Genomic DNA, 22,654 nt, shown 5'->3' with positions numbered 1-22,654 from the left:
GCCACTGCTCTCCAGCCTGCGCAATGGGAGCGAGACTCCGTTTCAAAAAATAAAATAAAATAAAATAAAATAAAATAAAACAAATAATTTTTAAAAATGATCTAGAAAGACAAGTGTCAACATGGATTGAATTTCAAAAACATAAGTTTGAATGAAAAAACATATCACAGTGTGATTCCATTTGTAGAATATGTAAACAGGTGTAAACACTTTTTTTCTGTCTATGCATGGCTCATGTAGTTAATAAAAACATAGTGAGAGTGATAAACACCAAATTCAGGATAGTGATGACTTTTGCGGGGGAGGAAAAGGATTGTATCAGGAAAATACATATAGGAGTCTTCAAATACATCTGCTCTGTGTTATCGTTTTCTCCAGATTAAGAATTATAGCATATTTATTGGAATGTCAAAAGGAGCTGAAGAACCAAGGAGCATTCTTCTGTTACAGTAGACAGCAAAAACAGTCTTGGAGATTAATTCTCATAAAAAGTGATAAAAATGGATTTATATGTTTTTAGAAAGTATCTTCGGAGAACATAATTTGAAATTATATTTTTATTAACAAAAGGCACAAAACATAATCAGTATAAATTTTAATACATTTTAATGCTCAGATGAAACAGTGTGCCTTCATGAATTGGAAGATTGTGCAAATTTATTTTCTTGGGTACTGTACATTGTTTTTAAAAATATGAAATAAGGCTGGATGCAGTGGCTCACGTCTGTAATTCCAGCACTTTGAGAAGCTAAGACAGGTGAATCATTTGAGGCCAGAAGTTCAAGACCAGCCTGGGCAATGTGGAGAAACCGCAGCTCTACTAAAAATACAAAAATTAGCCAGGTGTGGTGACACACACCTGTAATCCCAGCTACTCGGGAGGCTGAGCAGGAGAATCCCTTGAACCTGGGAGGCAGAGGTTGCAGGGAGCAGAGATCATGCCACTGCACCCTAGCCTGGGCGACAGAGTGAGACTTTGTCTCAAAAAAAATTATGAAATAAGATGTGTACAGTTTTATATATATTTGTAATTATAAAGCAAGTGCTCAGGTCAAGAAATAGAGCGTTCCAGAAGCCCTTGGGTGACATACAACTTCTTCAGTGTGATTTGTTTTTTAATGCTATAAACAGCTGTATAAATAGGCTTGTTATTTCTCTTACATTTAAAAAAATTAATGTTAGGAAAATATATTGCCAGCATTGATTTTGAAATTTTTAGCACAATTTGGGATTGGGACATGTTGGTGCCACTCTAGGATGCCTGAGAAGACTGTGGAAAATACTGGTTTGTTTCATGGTTTGCCAAGAGGACTTGGCTATGGTCAGCAACTGCAGTGCCATAGCTTGTAGCTGTGCCCTAGGTCAGCAATCTCTCTCTCCTGGCCAGAGCTCCAGGAAGTTGATAAGCAACTTCAGAGCTGTATTTTCCCTGACATTGGCCAACGGGCTTGGTATGTGGTCTTTACCATTTGGGGCCATGCCCCACTATCTGAGCATTTACAGTTTTTCTTGGGACACTGGACATTTTTTAACTCTTGGGGTTCAAAAAAAATGATCCTTGGGGTTCAAAAAATGACCCTTAATGGTGGTGAAGAGTCCATGGCCCAAGGACCAGGAAACAGCGCACTAGTCTAAAAACTAGGGTTTCTCAGCAGTGGCACAACTGACATTTTGGACTGGATGATTATTTTTTGAGAGGGGCCTGTCCTGTGCATGTTAGGATGTTTAGCAGCATCCCTGCCTCTACTCACTGGCTGCCAGTAGCACCCTCTCAGACAACCAGAGTGTCTCCAGACATTGCCCAGATTTCCCTGGGAAACGAGATCACCCCAGTGGGGAGCCACTGCATCAGAGTGTAGTATTCACATGAGACTCATGCTCCCTTCTCGATGCCACAGCTGTGGAAGAGGTGGGTGGGGAGGCAACCTGGATGAAGACACCTAACTTGGAGCAAGAGGAGGAGTGAAGTACAAAGATAAGGGAAATGCTGCTGGCAGATTCATGGAGCCTTTACACAGGGTGGGGGCTTCAGGGTAACAGTTAATGACAGTGGTGGGGAGGGAGGGTGGGTGCAGAGCTGTGAGGTGCGAGCTCCATTCAGAGATAACCGAGAGGCGTGTGTTAGTGCAGAGCCTGGTCTCTCTGGAGGATGGCACTCCAGCCTTCCACCTTCCCTCTGCTTGAGCCCAGCTCGAGCATTAAAGGAGCTTCAGACCATCTTATTTTACCACATTTTTTCTGACTTTGTAGAAAGTTATGTGAGTCTAGCAAGTGGGCTGAGTTCCTTGGAGAGAGACTGAAATTGCTTGTTACTCAAACAGACATTTCAAGCACCCACTTAAAGGGGGAGGTGCTGTGCCAGGCATGAGGGACCCTCCTGATTGCCCAGGACTATGTGATCTGACTAGGGAGACAGATTCAGCCAGCACAGGCCGCCCCGGGAGAAGGCAGGTTCTGTTGTCAGGCTGCCTAGGTTCAGATCCCAGCTCTGTACCTGGCTGTTGTGTCTCCTTGGGTGAGTGAGTAATGATGCTAAGCCTCAGTGTCCCAGTCTGTAAAATGGGGTAGTAAGAATTCTTTTTCCCTATGTATGTGAGAGGATTAATTGAAAGAATGAGTGCAGCTTGTAGAACAGTGCCTGGCGTTAGTGAACACTCAATGATATAATATTATAATATTATTTTAAATGTTTTATTATTGCTGCTACTACATAAGGCCTGTCACAGGCTTAAACGGTTTCAAGAAAACTGAAGGGGCGGTAACCAAAGCCTTCACAGAAGAAGTGGCATTTCTGAGACAGGTCTTAAAGGATTAGTGGTGCTTTATCAGGAAAAACAACAGTTGTGGGATTGGGGAAGATCTTGTGCTACATTCAGACAAAAGAAAGAGCAGCCAGGAAGTCACAGATTGCAAGCAAATGTGGTTTAATCAGGGGACAGCTGCTGGCTGCTGGCTTTGCGAACCCGAGGCTGAGGGAGGGGTGGGAAGCAAGGCTGGTGGGGCCAGTGGCGAAGGGCCGTGTGGGGGTACTTGGTCTGAAGGGGCAGAAGTACCAACCCCCTTTGGCTTGAGCCTGCTTCCTTCATTATTTCTTACCTCTAAAATAGGTTAAGAAGAACTGGCCATTTTCATCCCATTTCCCCTTTCCCGGGGCAGTGAGATGCTAAGTGTTACTGAGCTTTTAGAAACTGAAAAGCAAACTTATGTATGTAGGGACCTTGTGCTGTCACACAGGAGCCAGGCAAAGGATGCTGGCAACCAGCTCACTTCAGAAGAGTCCAGCTGACCTAGCACAGGCCTTCCTGTCTTGCCTTCCTTGCTCCATGACCACTCAGAGGGTGTCATGACACACTGGGGTTCACGGGGATCCCATCAATCGGCTGCTGGGTAGTGCTGTAACTTTCCACCTGTCTCTCCTCTGCTGCTCACATGCTGCCTCAGGGCGGGGGCTGGAAACCATCCTGGCAGACGTGGGTAATAACCATGGCACCTATGCCCGAGGAATGGTGTATTTATTTCCCCCCGGTCCATGGTGTTGTGCCCAAGGCTTTGCTGAATCAGCCTGGTGCCGTCTGGCATCCACCTCGCTGCTGAGACCTCAGACGCAAGGTCACAAGCGTTCCCTCAATGGTGCTGGCTTTGGCTTCCCCATTCTGATACTTCACACAGTGAACACATTCTTACCGAGTCCTTCCTGCTGTGCGGAGGACAGGGGTGTGTTATGAATGAGGGACACCATCTCTGGCTTTGTGGAACACACAGTCTTGTGGGAGAGATGCACCTTGAGCTGACCAAGTAGATACGGTGGACAAGAGCTAAGAAAGGGGCAGGTACAGGAGCTAAAAAGGGAGAGGAGCCCAATCTTCAGGGTGTGACCAGGTCAGGAAAGGCCTCCCTGAGGAAGTGAGTCTCCTGGATACCTGAGAATGCTTAGGAGGGGGCAGGCAAGGGGGCAGTGTGGAGGAGTGTGGGGACTTTCCTCACCAAGGGAGCGATGACCAAACCCAGCAGGCTTCCCCAGCCACCTCCCCCTTGGCCTGCCTGCTGTCTTTGGCACTACCCTCTCTTAAATGTTGCCCCCTCACCCCCAGTCCTACTTTTTCTCCTTTCTTCCACTATTCTCTTGTACCCCCACTGGCTAATCCTGCTCTTCACACAGGTCATTTCAGCCTTCCTGGAGGGTGGGCGGCTCCCCAAGGTAGTGCACAGTGGCCACAAGAAGTCAGACTTGGAGGAGGCTGGCCTGGCTGGGCTCCAGCCCCTGCCTTACGCTTCCCTGGTCACGAGGCTTTAGACAAGTAAGTGACTGGCTGCTCCATGCATTGGAGTCCTGTCTGTAAAAAGCGTTCCCTTGGACAAGGCAGTCTAAGTGGGATAAAGCTCTAAAGCACTTCGCACAAGGCCTGTGTGAGTCAAGAGTTAACAGCCCTCTCCCTTTCGGTGCCAGAAACAGACTTGGTTCAGTCAACTTTGTTTTCCCTGGAAACCTGATGATTGTGGAATATCAGGGTGTTCCCTGGCAACAGTGCTCATGGTAAAGCTGACCCCTGCTTGGTAAATTGCTTCCGGACTAGGAGTTCTCTGTACAGCCTCTCAATACCCAGTGAACCACAGCTTTGGGTTTCTTCAGTGTGGTGTCTTCTGTAAGTAGGCTGGCTCATTGCAGGGACTCTGAAAGCTCCATCTGTGGGGTTGTCACAGGAGATGTCAGCTCATATAGTGCCTGGGCCAGGCCCACTGCTGCACCCAGTCAGTTTGGCCCTGAGTTGGCACCCTGGGGTGACCTCATCTGTCAGGTGAAAAGATTAAACCTCCAGCTCAATTCATTCATTTACAAATATCTGTTGAGGGATTACTATGGGGTAGGTTCTGGGAACACAGTGTTGAGCAAAACAGGTCCATTCTCTGCCCTCAAGGCACTTACAGTGCTGTGGAAAGAGGGCTGTCAATCAAAGCATCACACAAACAACAATAAAGGAACACTCTGATGATAGGTACATTGTGCTATGAGTGTAGTGAGGAGGTTTGAGCTAGTTAGGGAGGCCAGGGAAGAAGAAGTCATACTGGAGCTGGAATATGATGGATGAACAGGCATTAACCAGAGAAAGACGGGGAAAGGAAGACTCCAGAAGGAGAGAACAGAACAGGCAGAGGCTTTCTGGGCAGGGGATAGTGCATGATGGAGATAATGAGGGCAGGTGGAGCTCTGCCATGCAGGTCCTGAGAGGCAGGGCTGAGCACAAGATCATTTAATGATCCAACGTAGCCCTGAGCATAGATCAGTGAGAACTGCTGCTCAAACACTGTCACGGGGCTGGTATTTTTGCTGCTTCATCTTAAGAGCAATGAGAAACAGACTAATACAAGATGGGGATGTATTGGTGGGAGGAGGGCTTGGCCTGATTGAATTTACAATATGAAATGTGAAGAGCTTATTCTAGCTGCAGGATGCTGAGATCAAGTCCAAGGGGAGTGAAATTTGGGGGGAAAGGTTTTGATGGAAAAAAAAGCCTTAGGTGTTTGCAGGCTTAATAGAGCTTCAGAGGGGGGTTAACAGCAGGAGAGGAAAGGCAGCCTTTAATTTCAGGGGTCTTTGTGCCTTCACATCCCCATTTTTGGCTGCCATGACCCCCAACCACGCTTTCATGTTGCCAAACCACAGATTGAAGGAAGGTGGGTGTGGGCTTTAACAGAAGATAGAGGTGCCCAAGGATGCCCCAGCCGTGAGCAGAACACCTTCAGGGCATTCATAAAAATAAATCAAGCCCCACAGCAGCACTTTCTGTAGCTTAGAGAGCTGCTCTTGGCATTGAAGACAGACATTTTCCATTAAATAAGGTAAATGAAAAAATCATATTTCTCTTTATCTCTCTTCCCTCCAGGCTTATATTTGGCACCCTTTACCCTGCGTATTATTCCTACAAGGCTGTGAAATCAAAGGACATTAAGGAATATGTAAGTAGCACTGTGTATTTTGGAGGGGGTTGGCTGGAGTGAGGTCGGGTGTGAAATGTTGGGGGAAGGGGATGCCCTCCTTGCTATGGGCACTGGAAGTAGGAAAAAGGAGTCCCTTCATCACAGTTCTCATGAGACGTCTCAGGAGTCCTCTTTTCTGTCTAGACCTTCCCTTGCCTAGACCTTCCCCTGCCTAGACCTAGAGCATGGAGGTGAGAAAAGCAGGGAGGTATGGCAAGAGGCGGTGGCGTCTGGAGTTGGAGGTGTCTCAGCTCTGCCACAAGCCACAGGTGACTTCACCTCTCTCAGCCTTGATTTATTTTTCTGGAAAACACTCTGTAGACCTTACAGCACCATGACGGAGAGACAGTCCAGCATTGTGGGCGGGAGCCCGGGTTCTAGAGTCTGGCAGACCTGGGTTTGGTTCCTGGTTCTGCAACTCTGTCCCATTCCATTTCTTTCTTTCCATCTCCACAATTCAGGTTCTGTTGCTCTGTAACCTTCTGAGGGCAGGGGATTGTCATCATCGTATATCTGTTTTCTTTTCTTTTTTTTTTTTTTTTTTGAGCCGGAGTCTCACTCTGTCACTCAGGCTGGAGAGCAGTGGCGCAATCTTGGCTCACTGCAGCCTCCGCCTCCTGGGTTCAAGAGATTCTCTAGCCTCAGTCTCCTGAGTAGCTGGGATTACAGGTGTGTGCCACCATGCCCAGATAATTTTTGTGTTTTTAGTGGAGATAGGGTTTCATCATGTTGGCCAGGCTAGTCTCGAACTCCTGACCTTGCGATCTGCCTGTCTCGGCCTCCCAAAACGCTGGGATTATAGGCGTGAGCCACAGTGCCTGGCCCCTGTATCTTCTGTAGCACATTGCAGAAGGTGAGCACACAGGAAGGGGATCTGGGAGGACTTACTGGTCAGAGGATAATATCAGTTACTGTTGGATGATCTGGGTGCTCTAATCACCACCCCTAAATGTGTCCAGCACCTTCAGGCAGGAGAACCATTAGGCCACTGCTGACTGAGAAAGACCTGCTGGGTGGGTGGTGAGGGAAGGGTGTCCTTCCCCATATAGGACACAAACTCAAAGTGCAAAAGGTGTGGATTTTGTCATCAGAACACCGAGGTCGGTCAAGTCCTGGCTCTGACATTTGAATGATGCAGTGCTGGGTAAGTAGCTTAAACTTCCGAGAGCCTAAGTGTCCTCATCTGAACAATGGGGTGGGTAATAGCCATGCCTTTGCCTCTTTTACTCAGATGTCTCTTGGCAGGTTTGGCGTAGGTAAAGAAGCAATTCAAAGTGGGCTTAGAAAGTCAGTATTTTCTTTCTCAGATTTCCCAAGAAGTCTTTATGATGAAACCAGCCATCTCCAGATCGACTGCAACCAGAACTCACCCCCCACCCCGCAGTCTCCCACTTTCCCAGAACAACTTGCCTGGGCTTGCACCTTGCTGTTTGTAAGCAGGGAGTTCCAGAGGGGGACAATTTTTCTTCTGGAGACCGGGTCTGTGGTATATGTGAGGGAATCTCAGAAAGCACGCTATAAATAGCTGTTAAATTGCAAGCACAGAACCTCCTGATTCAATTGACTTGGCACAGGGCAAAGCATTAGGCAGCCTCTTCTAGCCCTCCCTTTCCCAACCCTTTCCCGCCTGCCAACTGTGCCTTACCAGGATCACTGTGGTATAAGGTCTAATCCTTTACTTTGCAGGGGCAAAAACAACTCTGTCAGCTCTTCTGAGAGAGATCAAACCCTGGTAAATTATTTTGCTCTGACTAAACTCACAGAAGCCTGGTTTATGACTAGAATGGCAATTCATTAATTTAGAGTGAAAACCATAATTGATGAGTAGAGCAGCTGTTTGTGTTGGCTGCTGAGCACATGCTTTTCCCAGTAGGGAACGTGCAAGAGTTACGATTAGAAGGTTTCTTGGTAAAAAAGGAATCTGAAGAAAGGAGCCGGGTAGTATCAGGAGGGAACTGCCTTTCTCTGCACTCACGCTCCTGTGTTTCCTTCCTGCAGTCCTTTTGACTAATGGGCCTATTTTGTTCAAGAGAGAAACCTGCGACTTTCCTTAACATACTCACACCCATACACCCACACCCACCTGGTTGGTGACCATGTCCCTTCATCCCTATCTCCTGAGTAATCTTCCAAACCAGGTCTGTCTTCCTTCTCTGCTGCCACTCTCAGAAATGAGATTCTCACCCTTTTCCCTAGGAGGTTGCAATGGCCTCCTATATTAGTTTTTTATTGTCACCATTAGAAATTACCATGAACTGAGTGGCTTAAAAACCTGTGTATTATTTTATAATTCTGAAAGTCAGAAATCCAACAAGTCCCACTAGGTTAAAATCAAGCAGGACTGTGCTCCGTTTGGTGACTCCGGGGGAGAGGTTGTGTCCTTGCTTTTTCCAGTTCCTAGAGGCCATTCCTGCATTGTTAGGCTTGTGCCCCTTCCTCCTCCTCCTCCTTCAGAGCCAACAACATTGCATCTCTCTGGCTGTTCTTCCATAACCACATCTCCCTCAGGCTCACTGGGAAAGGTTCTCCACTTTAAGGATTCATGTGATTACATGGGGCCACCTGGGTCATCCAGGATACTCTTCCCATCTGAAAGTCATTAATGCTACAAAGTCCCATTTGCCATATGAGGATTAGGACATGGACATCTTTGGGGGGCCATTGTTGTGCCTATCACACCTCGTAACTGGTTCTCCTGCCTCCTGTCCCTGCTTTCCCACTCTGTTGTCACATGACATCCAGTGCCATTTAAAAATGGAAGTCTATTTATTTCACTCCCCCCGGGTCAATTAATGGCTGCTTATCACCTGCAAGATCAAGCACAAATTTCATTACACAGCATTTAACACCCTTCTCGATCTTGCTCCTCCCTACTTCCCAGCCGCTTCTCTACACATCTTCAGTGCTGTAATCTCAGCACCCAAGGTGTGGTCAGTGGCCAGCATTATCCGCATCACCTGGGAACTTGTTTGAATTGAAGACTCGGGTATGTCTTTCTGTGGAAGGCACAGAAATGGTTATCATGAAGGAAGTTTTGACTCGCATTCCCCTAGAAGTAGGAGGCATGGCATGCCACATAGGGCCACACAGGGGGACCACCAGAGCTGGTCAGGAAGCAGAGGGAACTCTCCTAAATAAAAATGGGCATTTTCCACAGGATCTCCAATTTAGAAACATTGTTCAGGACATTTATGGCTGCTTATGTCTTCCAACCAAACTTACTGTACCTGGATTCAAGGTTTTGGGATGAAAACTTAAACAGAAGGGAATTTACGGGAATTTGTAGAATTAACTAGGTAGCAAGAGAAAGATACCCAGGAACTGGGGAGGATCCAAGGAGGCTGGGTGATGCTGACGGCCCAGCTCACGCTGTAGGAAAGGGTCTGATTAGGAAACCTCTGCTGAAGTCACATCTTGGACACCGGATGCTTGTGCTTTCGAAGCATCCCCTGACAGTGCAGAGTCCTGGATAGGGGCCCAAATAGCAGGATTTGCCTCCCACAAAAATGCTCATGTTGGGAGATGTCTCCCAATTTAGAAGGCTTTGGATGCTGAGTACTCATGGAAAAAAAAAAAATAACCAATACAGCTGACTCTTAGGCTTCCCCAAAACTACATCCACATCCACATCCATTCCTTTACCCATATTTTGGCTTTAAAAACAAGCTTCCAACAAGAATTCTATACAACTCACTCACTTGTCAAATCCAAATTCTGTAAGTTGCTGAGTCTAGCTCCAGGCCCAGTATCCCTGGGCGAAGTCCTCTCCTCCTCTGGTTCTGACAAGACCCAACCTTAATATTCAGCATTCCAAACACTGAATTGTTAAGTTAACTGTCACCAGTGCAGCTCACATACTATTTTAGCGGGGAGAGAAAGAATTAAAATATAATTACTTAAAATATTAAAATCTATACTTAACACAGAAAGGAGGAAAATATGTATAGAAGATATAGTCCGTAACATCATGCAACTGGTCATGAGTTCATAGCTGTATTTGTGTCTTTTGTTAAAAGAAAGAAGTTTTTAGAGGGTAGAATCATGACTCTTGTATGAATATAAAATGAACACATGTTGAAGATTTTGCTTAACTTACTAATGAGGCAACCAGTAAGGTGTTCAAAGGAAACCCCAAATAACAGACATATGTAGGCAATCAGAAATGTCGAAATTGATTTGTTAATAAATATTAAACTGATTACTTGGAGGGTGGGATGGGGAGATCAGTTGTATCTCTGCTGGACAAAATTTATTTGCACCTCTATGGGTGAAACCATATGCATTGCCATCAGTTTTAACTTATCAAGTTGTAAAATAGCTCAAAGACATTGAAAAGCAGGACACCTGCAGAATCAAGATAATTCAGAAGGACATGCTGGACACCTAGCATTCCACAGGACACCCATTCTGAAGTCTTTCTCGGGTTTTCCTGAGGCTTTCCTCTTCCGCTATCCAATTCATGCTCCTGTTGCCTAAAGCTAGAGCTTTAGTGGGATTGGTTCCTTATCCTGTAATGGGGCCCAAATCTTCATTCCTGAGGAATCTGAGGTCTTGGCAGTTTTGCCTCTGTAGGGCTGTAGTAATGACCCATTGACTTTTTTTTTTTTTTTTTTGATACAGAGTCTCGCCCTGTCACCCAAGCTGGAGTGCAGTGGAACAATCTCGGCTCACTGCAACCTCTGCCTCCCGGGTTCAAGTGATTCTCCTGCCTCAGCCTCCCAAGTAGCAGGAATTACAGGCGTGCACCACCATGTCTGGCTAATTTTTGCATTTTTGTAGAGATGGGGGTTTCACCATGTTGGCCAGGCTGGTCTTGAACTCCTGACCTCAGGTAATCCACCTGCCTTGGCCTCCCAAAGTGCTGGGATTATAGATGTGAGCCACCACGCCAGCCAAACCATTGACTTTTACCCCTGAACAAGACAGCCCTAGGAGGCCCCCCCAAGGCTGTTTGACTTCCATCTGCTCTTCTTTCTGCCTCATTGTGTAGCAGCAGTCCTGGTTCCCCTTGATAATTAGGATCAGTTACCCCTTCAAAGCCCATAAGCCCCTTTATCATCTATTTCCTACTGGCATGAGTATTGTGAAGCCACCAGGAGACAATACAAGTCTCTGCTTCCACTTCATTGGAACCATTTTGTATCCCCTGGTGGAAGCATCCATCCCTTAAGTACTAAAATCATCAAGAAGCAGAGATCAGAGGTTTGGGGATGAGAAGCAAAAATGTTGTGAATGGGTTAGAGCAGTGATTCTCAACCTTTAACATGCATATGAATGAACAGGGGATCGCCTTAAAAGCAGATTATATCCAGTAGGTCTGGGGTGGGGTCTGAGATTCTGCATTTCTAACAAGCTCCCAGATGATGCCAACAGTGCTGGTCCATGGACCTCACTTTCATTGCAAGGAGCTGGCATTAGGCTTAATCATAGATTAAGGAACCCTCATTTCCTTGGTTCCTGCACCTTTAGATTATGGCTAAGAAGCACCACCATATGTTAGTCACTGGTTCAGAGGAGAAACTGCACCCTCCAGGACTGCACACCAATCTCATAAAATGCTGACTCCCACCTGGTTTGCTTTCAGAACCCTCCAATGCCAGGTAGCACCGTATAAGGCCAGCCACTGCAGGGCATTGGGTGCATGATAAGATCAGTGACTCCCCAAAGCATCAGCCTATTGCCTTATTTCTTTTGCTATAAAGGAGGGTCCTTGATGAGAAGTAGTATTGTGTGGGATGCATCAAAAGGAAAAGGGTAATCCCTGCGTCCACAGCTTGCTGTGTGGCTGCCGGAAGCAGAGCAGTAGGAAAAGCAAGTCCACATGCAGAAAAAAAATGAATATTCCAGAAAAGACCCTATGCCACCCACTCCATGAGGGAAGGGGCATGGTGGAGTGAACCTGCTTCCAGAAGACTGGCTGATGCCTTGGGATATGGTATCACCCTGGAGATGCTTGATCATTGCTGCTGGCAACATGATCTCTGAGCAGTGGTTGTGGCCAGGTCAGCCTTGCTGAGAGGGATGTCACATTGCTGAGCCCGTATCCTACCTCTTTCACTTCCACTTGGCTGCTTGGTACATGACCCCATTGAACGTGCACTATCAAGCCTGAGGAAAGAGGCTGGCCGACATCCACAGACCTGACCATCTCATGCACTCGGTCACTAGGAGCCTCCTCTGCCATGGGACTTATTGGTGAGCATAAGCTTTGGGCCACCAATATATTCATTCTCTGGGCCCATTCACCTCATTTCCAGACCTCCTCCACAGGAGTCTCTCAGCCTCACTTCTTCCAAGAACCTCATCCTCTAGACAGAGCCTTAGCTGGTGTTTGAAAATGTGCCTGGGATTTGTTTTACTTAGGGATGGAAAGACACCAAGATGTGGAAATGACTGTCATGAAGGAAGAAGTCTAGAAGTGGGAGGGCCACATGCTTTGTAGGGTCACCAGGCCAGTCAGGAGGCTGATGGAGAGTAGGAAACGTGGGCAGTGGCCTTCGTTGTGGTTTCTGTGATAAAGGTAAGGCAAGACAGGGTAAACAGATTTCAGATTGGCTAGGTGGAATCATTTCAGCAGGCTCCAAGGTGTGGGCGCTGCCTCTAGTTGTCTGGGACCTGGCTCTGGGGTGGTTATGGTTGGGGAATATTGCTCAACTTGTGGGAACTCCATAAAGGAAGTAATTTAGAGTATAGGCTCTGGACTGGTTAGTTTGCATATGAAGGATGTGCTGGGGCAAGGCTAGCCCTGGAAGGGTAGTCCCTCTGTAATCAGTGAGGCCCCAGATGCCAAAGCATCAAGAACACAGAAAATAAGAAAATGGAGTTCATATACCCGGTGACAGTGCGTGAACATTAACTCAGGGCATTTCTCCCTCCAGGCTAAGTGCCCTGCTCAAATTCCTGCCCGCAGGGGAATTTCGCTTCCCCACTCTCCCAGGGTCACCCCTGACTATATAGCCATCTACAGTGAGCTCATACAATCAGATGGTGCAGAGTCATCTGTAAGGCAGGCTTGACTTTTTTCTTTCTGTCATTTGGCACAGAGAATTCCCTGTGAGGCTGAAGTGCAGGGCCCAGTTGCATGAGGGGTGTGAAAGGCTTGAGAAATTGAGTGTGCCTGGTTAGAGGAGAGTCCAAAGGTGAGGTCAGGCTAAAGAAGTGGCTAAGCCTCCTCCTCTGCAACCCATAGGGAGGCCTTTGGCAGGCTGCCAGAAGCTCTGGCAGTGGGGTAGAATGGACCACAGAATTTCAGCCAGCTGCTGTGGCTCATGGAAACTCTCCAGGCCACTTCCTACCCTGAGCTCTGGAGCTTCTTGCTGTGGCTGAAGGTCACAGCATCTTTCCCATCTCTTCACTCCTAGATCCTGCTCCTGACCAGTTTAGAGAGACTCCCCAGTCATTCTGTCAATGTTCCATTTGTCCAGGAGAGTTACTCCTGAATATTACCTTTCAAATTGGCCATAGGTCCCTCTCTTTATTCTGACTGAAGGCTCACCCAGGCTCCTCATCCCTATCTTGCAGGGAGGTTTGGATAGAATCTTTCAAACATGGAAAATTATATTTCAAACCTTGGGGAAAATAACTGTCATTTGATTTCCACGAGGAATGATGGAGAAAACCATTTCCTAGTAATTTTAGATGGATATGGTTTCCATCTCTGAGTCACCAGTGTTCCTTTGACCTTGTTAGCCTCAATGAATCATTCTCAGCTCCTTTCTGCATGAAAGTATTTCAAAGGAGTGCATCATGGGAACTTCTTCAGGAGAATGCATTAAATCCCTTCTCAGACATGGCTGCAGCATCTCTCTCCATAGCCTCAACCTCCTTCCTGAGTTTGGTCTAGGAGTCTGTTGGGCATTCTTCTTGGCTGCCCTGAGCCACATAAAGCTCGAACTCTTCTGCCTAAATTGGCTCTTTCTTTACTTTCTTGTTGGTGCAAGTGGCCCCATAATTATCAGTCACTGATGCCCTGACTTCACCAGGTGCCTTTCTTCCCATGTTTATGGAGTCATCTGCTCAGTAGGCACTCATAGGGAGCATCTGTTGCCTCACAAACTGTCTAATTCTGTCTTTTCTTCTCAAAAAGCCATCTAGACAGTCTTTCTCAAAGTATATTCCTTCTTAACCTTTTGAAACCGTTTCTTTCTGTTCCATTCACAATGCCAGTATTCTAATCTGGTCGTTTGAAACATACTCATTCAGTACCTACTATATGTCAGGAACTGTTCTGGGTACTAGAGATATAATGATGTATAAGAAGAACTGGTCTCCACCCTCTGGGAGCTTACAGTGTATTGGGAAAAGCAGGGGAATAAACAGGTACTTTCAAAGCAGTGTGATAAATGTTACGACAGGGAATGTGTGTGGTACTATGGAGAAAGACAAGGAGAGGGTACTTACCCAAACTTTGGGTACGTCCTAGAGGAGGTCATGTTTTTGCTGAGATCAGATGGCTGAAATCAGAGGCAAAAAAAGATGCTCTGTTGAGAATTGAAAGATTCGTTATGATTGGAGTGGAAAATGTGACAGGGTAGGGGTGTGGATGAGCTTTTGATGAAAATAATTAGGGGCCAGTTTGCGGGTGTGGTGGATCACACCTGTAATCCCAGCACTTTGGGAGACTGAGGCAGGTGGATTGCTTAAGCTCAAGAGTTCAAGATCAGCCTGGGCAAAATGGTGAGACCTTGTCTCTACAAAAAATACAAAAAAACTAGCTAGCCTTGGTGGCATGCACCTATAGTCCCAGTTACTCAAGAGGCTGAGGTGGGAGAATCACTTGAGCCCAGCAGGTCGAGACTGCAGTGAGCTGTGTTCGCACCAGTGCACTTCAGCCTGAATAACAGAGTGAGACCCTGTCTCCCCTCAAAAAACAAAAAACGAAACAAAACAAAAAAGCATAGAGGCCAATTTATGCTAGGCCTCATAAGCCAATGTAAGGAATTTGGGCTTTATCTTAACAACAGTAAGGAACTATTGAAGGCTTTAAACTAGGAAAGAGAATCACCCACTTTAGGCTTAAGAATTTGTTTTTTGTTGTTGTTGTTGTTGTTGTTTTGAGACAGGGTCTTGCTCTGTTGCCAAGGCTGGAGTACAGTGATATAATCACAGTTCACCGCAGCCTCGACCTGCCCAAGCTCAGGTGATCCTCCTGCCTCACCCACCCTCGTAGCTGTAACTACAGTTGTGCATCACCATGCCCAGCTAATTTTTCTGTTTTTTATAGAGACAGAGTTTCATCACATTGCCCAGGCTGGCCTCAAACTCATGGGCTCAGGTGATCCACCTACCTCAGCCTCTGAAAGTGCCTTAGTTCAGGCATGAGCCACCATGCCTGGCCTTAGGAAAATCATTTTGGCTGGAATTTGGAGGATGGATTGTGAAGGGGACAGAGGTGTAAAGGCCAGCATAAAGTTATAACTCTATTCTAAACAGGAGATGGTGGTGGTCTGAAGTAAGGAAATGGCAGAGGGGAATGGAGAAAATAAGATAGGTTCAAGAAAAAAACAAGAGGGTAGAAGTGACAGAACTTGGGGACTGGTTACCTGTGTTAGGTGAGGAATGTACAGATTTCCCTAGGGACAGTGTCTAGTCTAGAGTTAGAAGCAGATGTCTAGAACAGAGCCCTAGGGAGGAAATGAAGAGACTGAGAAGAAGTGGCAAGAAAAGCAGTGGAAAACCAGGACAACTATAGTGTTGGGAGAGCTTTTCAGTATGTGATTGTTTCACTAACAGCTGAAAAGTCAAGCAAGTCAAGTAAAAACTGAAAAGAGGTTTCTTACCCTTCCTTGAAGTATGTTACAAAGTGGAGGCCCCAGTGAGAACAATTTTGATGTAATGGATGCACTGCAGTGAGCAAGTGAGGAATGAGAAAGTAGATCCTGCAAGTATAGATGACTCAATGGAGATGTTTGTAGCTAAGGGTTGCATCAAGGAAAGAGATTTTTCTGAGATGGAGTTTCACTCTTGTTGCCCAGGCTGGAGTGCAGTGGCATGATCTTGATTCACTGCAACCTCTACTTCCCGGATTCAAGCAATTCTCCTGCTTCAGCCTCCTGAGTAGCTAGGATTACAAGTGCATACCACCACGCCTGGCTATTTTTTTTTTTTTTTTTTGTATTTTTAGTAAAGACAGGGTTTCACCATGTTGATCAGGCTGGTCTCAAACTCCTGACCTCATGTGATCCACCCGCCTCAGCCTCCTAAAGTGCTAGGATTATAGGCGTGACCCACCATGCCTGACCAAGGAAAAGGATTTTTAAAATTGTTATCATTGCCTTTTTGCTCTAATTGAAGACCCAAAGCATGAATTGACTACTAAAAAGAAAAAGCCTATAGAGAAGGAATTCAGGCTCTTGCAAATGTGTCTGGATACTGGTGTTGAGAATTCCCAGATCCTGAGCCCCAGCAGGCTATAGACTTTACAGTTGGACAAAACCTCATTTGCCCCCTGCTAAGGAGTCAGTCCTGCTACAGACAACCTTGGCAGTGCTGTCTCAGACAGTAGTTATTTGATGGACTAAACCTACCTTGTTTTTCTGATAGAGAAGATCTGTAAGTAATCCATTGAGAAACATGTTTTAGAGTCACAAAGACAACAGGGATTCACCAGAACAGCTTTCATTTTTGAAAGATATTTTTGCTGGGTATAGAATTCTTGGGTGACTTTTTTTTTTTTTCCTTTTAGCACTTTAAGATGTTGTTCCATTTTCTCTGATATTCATTGTTTCCAATGAAAAGTCAGCTATAATCCTTATTCCCATTCTCCTGTGTGTAGTGTTTCTTTCCATCCTCTCTGCTTTTAAGATTTTCTACATGGTTAGGATTATTCTTTTTTTCTCTTCTTTTCTTTCTTTCTTTCTTTTTTTTTTTAAAGCAGTTTTACTATGACTGGCCTAGGTACGGTTTTCTTTTTCTTTGTATTTATCTTGCTTGGGATTCACTGAGTTTCCTGGTTCTTTGGGTTTGTTTGTTTGTTTGAGACAGAATCTTGCCCTGTTGCCCAGGCTGGAGTGCAATGGCATGATCTCGGCTCACTGCAAACTTTGCCTCCTGGGTTCAAGCAATTCTTGTGCCTCAGCCTCCTAAGTAACTGGGACTACAGTCACTCACCACCATGCCCAGCTAATTTTTACATTTTCAGTAGAGACAGGATTTCACCATGTTGCCCAGGCTGGTCTAGAACTCCTGGCCTCGAGTAATCCACCTACCTCAGCCTCCCAAAGTGCTCCCATCACGCCTGATCAGGGTTTGTTATTTTTTATCAAATTTTAGAACTTTGTAGCCAGTATTCTTCAAATGTTTTTTTTTTTGGTTCCATTCTCATGTTTGTTTCCTTCTGGAATTCCTATTACATGTATGTTAGACTGCCTGATGCAGTTCAACAGAGATCGAGCCTCTCAGTGTTGTTTTCCAATCTAGGCTTTAGTCTGCATGGCTTTAGTCTGGATTTATCTTTAAATACACAGATCTTTTCTTTTGTTGTATCCAATCTGCTATTAATTCTGTCATACTGTTTCATTTCAGATATTGTGCTTTGAATTCTAGGATATCATTTGTTTCTTTTTTAAGAGTTTCTTTCTTTCTCTTGAAATCCCCCATCTCTCCACTCATTATATTCACATTTTCTTTTAGATTATTTAGCATAGTTATACTTTTTAAAGAAAAATATGGCTGGGTGTGGTGGGTCACACCTGCAATCCCAGCACTTTTGGAGGCCAAGGCGGGCAGATCACCTGAGGTCGGGAGTTCAAGACCAGCCTGACCAACATGGAGAAACCCTGTCTCAACTAAAAATACAAAATTAGCCAGGCATGGTGGCGCATGCCTATAATCCCAGCTACTTGGGAGGCTGAGGCAGGAGAATCACTTGAGCCTGGGAGGCAGAGGTTACAGTGAGCTGAGATTGCACCATTGCACTCCAGCCTGGGCAACAAGAGTGAAACTCCATCTCAAAAAACAAACAAACAAACAAGAAACAAAAGAAAAATAATACTGAACACATCCTTTTCCTCCTAGGATAAGTATCTTGTTATGTGGTGACAAAACAAAAGTTAGTTTTCATAATAAAAGCTTTGTTAATAAGTTGCTATATATCTGCTTATCTTCTTTGTGAAGTGTCTGTTCAAATCTTTTGCCCATTTTTTAATTGGGTTGTTTTCTTATTGTTGAGTTTTAAGAGTTCTTTGTATACATTGAGTACAAGTCCTGTATCAGATATGTATCTTGCAAAATATTTTCTCCCAATCTGTGGGAGAAGCTCCTACTTATAAGTGAGAACATGCAGTGTTTGACTTTCTGTTTCTGAGTTATTCTACTTATGATAATGGACTCCAGTTCCATCGATATTGCTGCAAAAGACATGATTTTTTTTTATGGTTGAGTAGTATTCCATTGTGCATATATGTATATACACCCCAATTTCTTTATTCAGTCATCCATTGATAGACACTTGAGTTGTAGATTTATTTTTGCCTTCTTGTGAAGAATGTTGAGTGTTGTTCTAGCAGGCAGTTAAATTCAGGCAGATCACCTTGACCCTGTAGCAGCTAGATAAGTTTTGTTTGGACAGGTGTATTTCAATTTTGCTCTTAGTCATAGAGTTAATCTCTTAGTGTTAGGATGTAATTTTTACTGCTAAGATGTGGTCCTCCGGGTGTTTCACTGGAAATTCCTAATGCTTACCAAACCCCTCTAACTTTGCATGACTTGAATTCCAAACTTTGTTTCCCCAACAGTGGGCAGAAGCTGAATCTCTGCTCAACTCTGAGCTTTTCAACTTTCCAGCTGTTTATATCTACATTTATATCTATATGTATTTATATCTATATTATTATACAGACTTCTTTGTTTGGCGTCTTACCTGCTTCTGTGCATTTCAGGGACCTGCCAGGTTTTTGAAGGGAATTTATATATAGATTTTTGGGGCTGCCCCTTTATGGCTTCCCTATTTCTGAGATTTTTCTCTGTCCAATTCCAGCATCTCTGGCAGTCTCAAACTCCACTTTCCATTTCTTTGGACAAATAAGACTGTGGATTTGTGCTCGAGTTCTGTCTACCCCATGATGTGCAGAGTGAGGACTGTCCTCAGCCACACTGACCTGTACTAACCCAGTGTGCTTCCCGTACTCCAAAGCTTGAATCCCTTGCAATCTCTGTCTGCTTTTTATATTGCTCTCCAGTGCCTTCAAACAGTTGTTTTGAAATATTTTGTTTGGTGTTTATTATCATTATTAGTAGGAGCCTTAGTTCAATATAAGCTACCCTACTTTTGCCAGAAGCCAGAAGGAGTAGACTAAGGAATCTGGACTTGATTCTGCAGGCTGGGATATTTTAAATGGGGTGATAGTCTGGTGAGTTTATACTTTCGGGAGAATAGTACAGGGGTGGCCTGGTATTAGAATGGGTTGCTGAGGGGAAGTCACGAAACAAGGGAAGTAGGAGTAGTTTAAGAGAGAGGGGGAAAAGGCCTTAGTTAGGGGAGAAAGGTAGTAGAAATTAAAAAGGATGGTCACATGGGAGAGATGAAAAGGAAGATCAGGATTCTTAGATTACTACCACGCCATCCCAGAGAGTCTGGCCCAGTTACACTTCATTCCAGGGTGTGTTTGTGTGGAGGCCTAGAGCATTTTCTCCCCTGATGTTAGTTCTGGAAAATGACCTGACTGAATCCTGGGTCACTCTTGGTCTGCAGGTCTCCCTGGCTCACTTGTGGGCCATTTGACCTTCAGCCTGAGTCAGCTGTGGAACAGCCCATTTGCTTCCAGTTTCAAGATCTGGAGCAGAGCTGGACATAAGCTGAGGAAGGATAAGGAGAAGGCTACAAATGCAGGCTGCGCCACTCGGATGTGCCTCTGTATCTGCCACCAGGGCCTGTTTTTCCTGGTGTTGGGCAGCATTTTTCCTAGACCTTTTCTACCAGCTGTGTTGCTTTCTGTTTCAACAGGTCAAATGGATGATGTACTGGATTATATTTGCGCTTTTCACCACAGCAGAGACATTCACAGACATCTTCCTTTGTTGGTAAGTACTCCAAGAGTTGGGACTTTTCTAAGGACGATTTTGCTTAGTGTCAGTCAGGGGGATATGGGAAAGGGCTGAACCCAGCCTCAAACCTCATCTCAGACCAGAGACACAAGTGCAGGGATGTTAACTGGAGCATTTTCAATAGATTAGTCTACAAAGTTGTTCTTCAAGTAAATATTTATTGAATGACCCTATAAAGAGCAGTTATTGTTCTAAGCCCTGTGAATATAGTCATGGACAAGACAGATACACATCGTCAATTAATGGAGTTGGTAAAGACGCATTCGTATGTTAAAAAAGAAAAGGAGCGAGGAGACCAAGGGCTAAAGCTGGGAACTGAAAAAATGCAGACTACCGGGGCATTACTCATTTCTCCAGCTCTGATCCGCTGTACCAGGGGTCTAACCAGGCCTGTGTCTGACTCCTTCCTGAATAGCCCAGTGAATTCATCTAAACAGCCTTCCTACAGCAGCTTCCCACTCCAGGTGGCCAGACGGGAGTTCCAGACCAGTGTTGTCTCCCGCGACATTGACACAGCAGCCAAGTTTATTGGTGCTGGGGCAGCCACAGTTGGTGTAGCTGGTTCAGGGGCTGGCATTGGAATGGTGTTTGGCAGCTTGATCATTGGCTATGCCAGGAACCCATCTCTCAAGCAGCAGCTCTTCTCCTATGCCATTCTGGGCTTTGCCCTGTCTGAGGCCATGGGGCTCTTCTGTTTGATGGTTGCCTTCCTCATCCTCTTTCCCATGTGAGGCTCCGTGGGGGTCACCTGCCTGTTGCTGCTGCGACTCCACGCCATTCCTGGTGCTGGGGTGTACTAAGCTTTACCATTAAACACAACGTTTCTCTAAAAAAAAAAGAAAGAAAGAAAAGGAGTGAAAGAAACAATGCACAAAAATGTACAGGAAAAACTGAGTTTCCTTCTCACTCAATTCATTGTCAACGTAATCACTACTCACAGTTGTGTATCCTCTTAAAAAACTAATATATGGCCTGGGCATTGTGGCTCATGCCTGTAATCCCAGCACTTTGGGAGGCCAAGGCAGGTGGATCACCTGAGGTCAGGATTTTGAGACCAGCCGGGGTAACATGGTGAAACCCCATCTCTACTAAAAAAAATACAAAAAAAAAATTAGCCAGGCATGGTGGCGCACACCTGTAGTCTCAGCTACTTGGGAGGCTGAGGCAGGGGAATCACTTGAACCCGGAAGGTGGAGGTTGCAGTGAGCCAGGATTGCATCATTGCACTCCAGCCTGGGTGACAAAGCAAGACTCTGTCTCAGAAAAAAAAAAAACAAAACTAATATGTGTGTGTGTGTGTATATACACACATTTTACACACACTTCTTTTTTTAAAAAGCAGTATTATAGTATACATAAGAGTTCTCACTTTGCTTATTAAATTTATTTTGGAAATACTTTTATATGAGCATAAATACATCTACCTGTTATTTTAATGGCCACATACTATTTCATGGCATAGATGGAGCGTAATTTATTTAAGTCATCCTCTTTTGATGGGCATTTAAGTTGATACCCATTTTTTTGTCTTACAAGTAATGCAGCTATTTCCAGCAATGAAGCAATTAAAAACAAGCTAGATCTTTGTATTGCTGTATTGTGCCTTCTTAGGCGAAAGAAGCTGTAAATAATATATTGATTTCTGTTTGTATTTAAAGAGTTGTGTGTGTGTACATGTGAATGTGAATGTGTATTAAAAGTAGTGTGGAAAATATAGTTAACGAGAGTTATTTCTATGACTTGGGATCATGGGGTTGGGTTTGCATTTGCTGTGTTGTACGAATTACCATGGTCAAGTGTCATCAGAGAAAGTAATAAAGATATTTCCACTTTGGAGAAAACAGGTTCTTACCCAAAAAGGATCAGTATGGAATTACCCTCTGGGATGTCCTAGGCCAAGGAACAGACCTGAATAGCACTCTCTGAATCCTGTTTTGAGTCAACGGCCTTAATTATCTTAGTATGTACTTTTCCCCATAACATAGCTTTCACCTCCACTGAGAGAAATAGATGTCCCAGCCATTGTGGCCTCAAACTGTAGTGAAGGAGTCTGGATTTCCTAATTCAATATGCTTGTGCCTTCGTGCCCTGCACCACACACAGATAATGCAGCAGACTCTGGATGGAGCTGAGTCTCCTTAAGTGGAGACACAGCCCTCTGCTGAGCCATCCCTTGTCTCCCTGAGGCCTTAAGGTTGGCACTGGAAGTCAGGCCATTTTGTACAGAGCTACATCAGGAAGACTCCTGTCTGATTCACAAAGATGAGAGTAGAGGCCAGCCCAGTCAAGACTGTGTAGTCAATTAAATAGCAGGTCCTGCCATCCAGCCTTTCCTCCTTAACAAGGCCTCTGTCTGGTGCTAGGGTCCTCTTCTGTCCTCCCGTGTTAGTCTCACAAGCTCATTCCTGAGGATATCAGCATTTCAGCCTCACTGCTTTTTGCTGGGTGGAAATCCTATCTAATGATGGCTGTGTTCCTCCTGGATAGCTGGAATATGCCCTTATCTGTGGCCCTGGAATTTCAGAGTTTCATATCTAGTAAGTGCTCAAAAACTATTTCTGGAATTGATTTCATTTTGATTTTGGGAGTCATATTAGTTTTCTATTGCTGCCTTAACAAATTACCACAAATTTAA

The 22,654-nt window shown here is 45.1% G+C and overlaps 1 protein-coding gene and 1 pseudogene across 3 annotated transcripts in view; both read left to right on the top strand.

The window, feature by feature from the left end:
- REEP1 (receptor accessory protein 1) overlaps positions 1-22,654 on the top strand; it is a 117,981-nt gene that overhangs the window by 49,672 nt on the left and 45,655 nt on the right. The window contains exons 1-3 of one of the 2 annotated variants that reach the window (XM_011964206.1): positions 5,883-5,955; positions 7,975-8,114; positions 19,919-19,995. In XM_011964206.1, the coding sequence (XP_011819596.1) occupies positions 8,073-8,114; positions 19,919-19,995 (119 nt within the window). In that variant the 5' untranslated portion in view covers positions 5,883-5,955; positions 7,975-8,072. Of the gene's footprint in view, positions 1-5,882; positions 5,956-7,974; positions 8,115-19,918; positions 19,996-22,654 lie in introns of those variants that run through there. The other variant, XM_011964197.1, reaches the window with a different exon arrangement.
- Positions 20,304-20,870, top strand: LOC105527759 (annotated as a pseudogene). The gene has a single exon (XR_001004265.1). The product of XR_001004265.1 is annotated as an ATP synthase F(0) complex subunit C1, mitochondrial pseudogene (transcript).

Source organism: Colobus angolensis, unplaced genomic scaffold, assembly GCF_000951035.1.
Source record: "Colobus angolensis palliatus isolate OR3802 unplaced genomic scaffold, Cang.pa_1.0 Scaffold118, whole genome shotgun sequence".
NCBI lineage: Eukaryota > Metazoa > Chordata > Mammalia > Primates > Cercopithecidae > Colobus > Colobus angolensis.
Note: the sequence above shows the minus strand (reverse complement) of the source record. Positions and strands in the feature narration are given on the sequence as shown.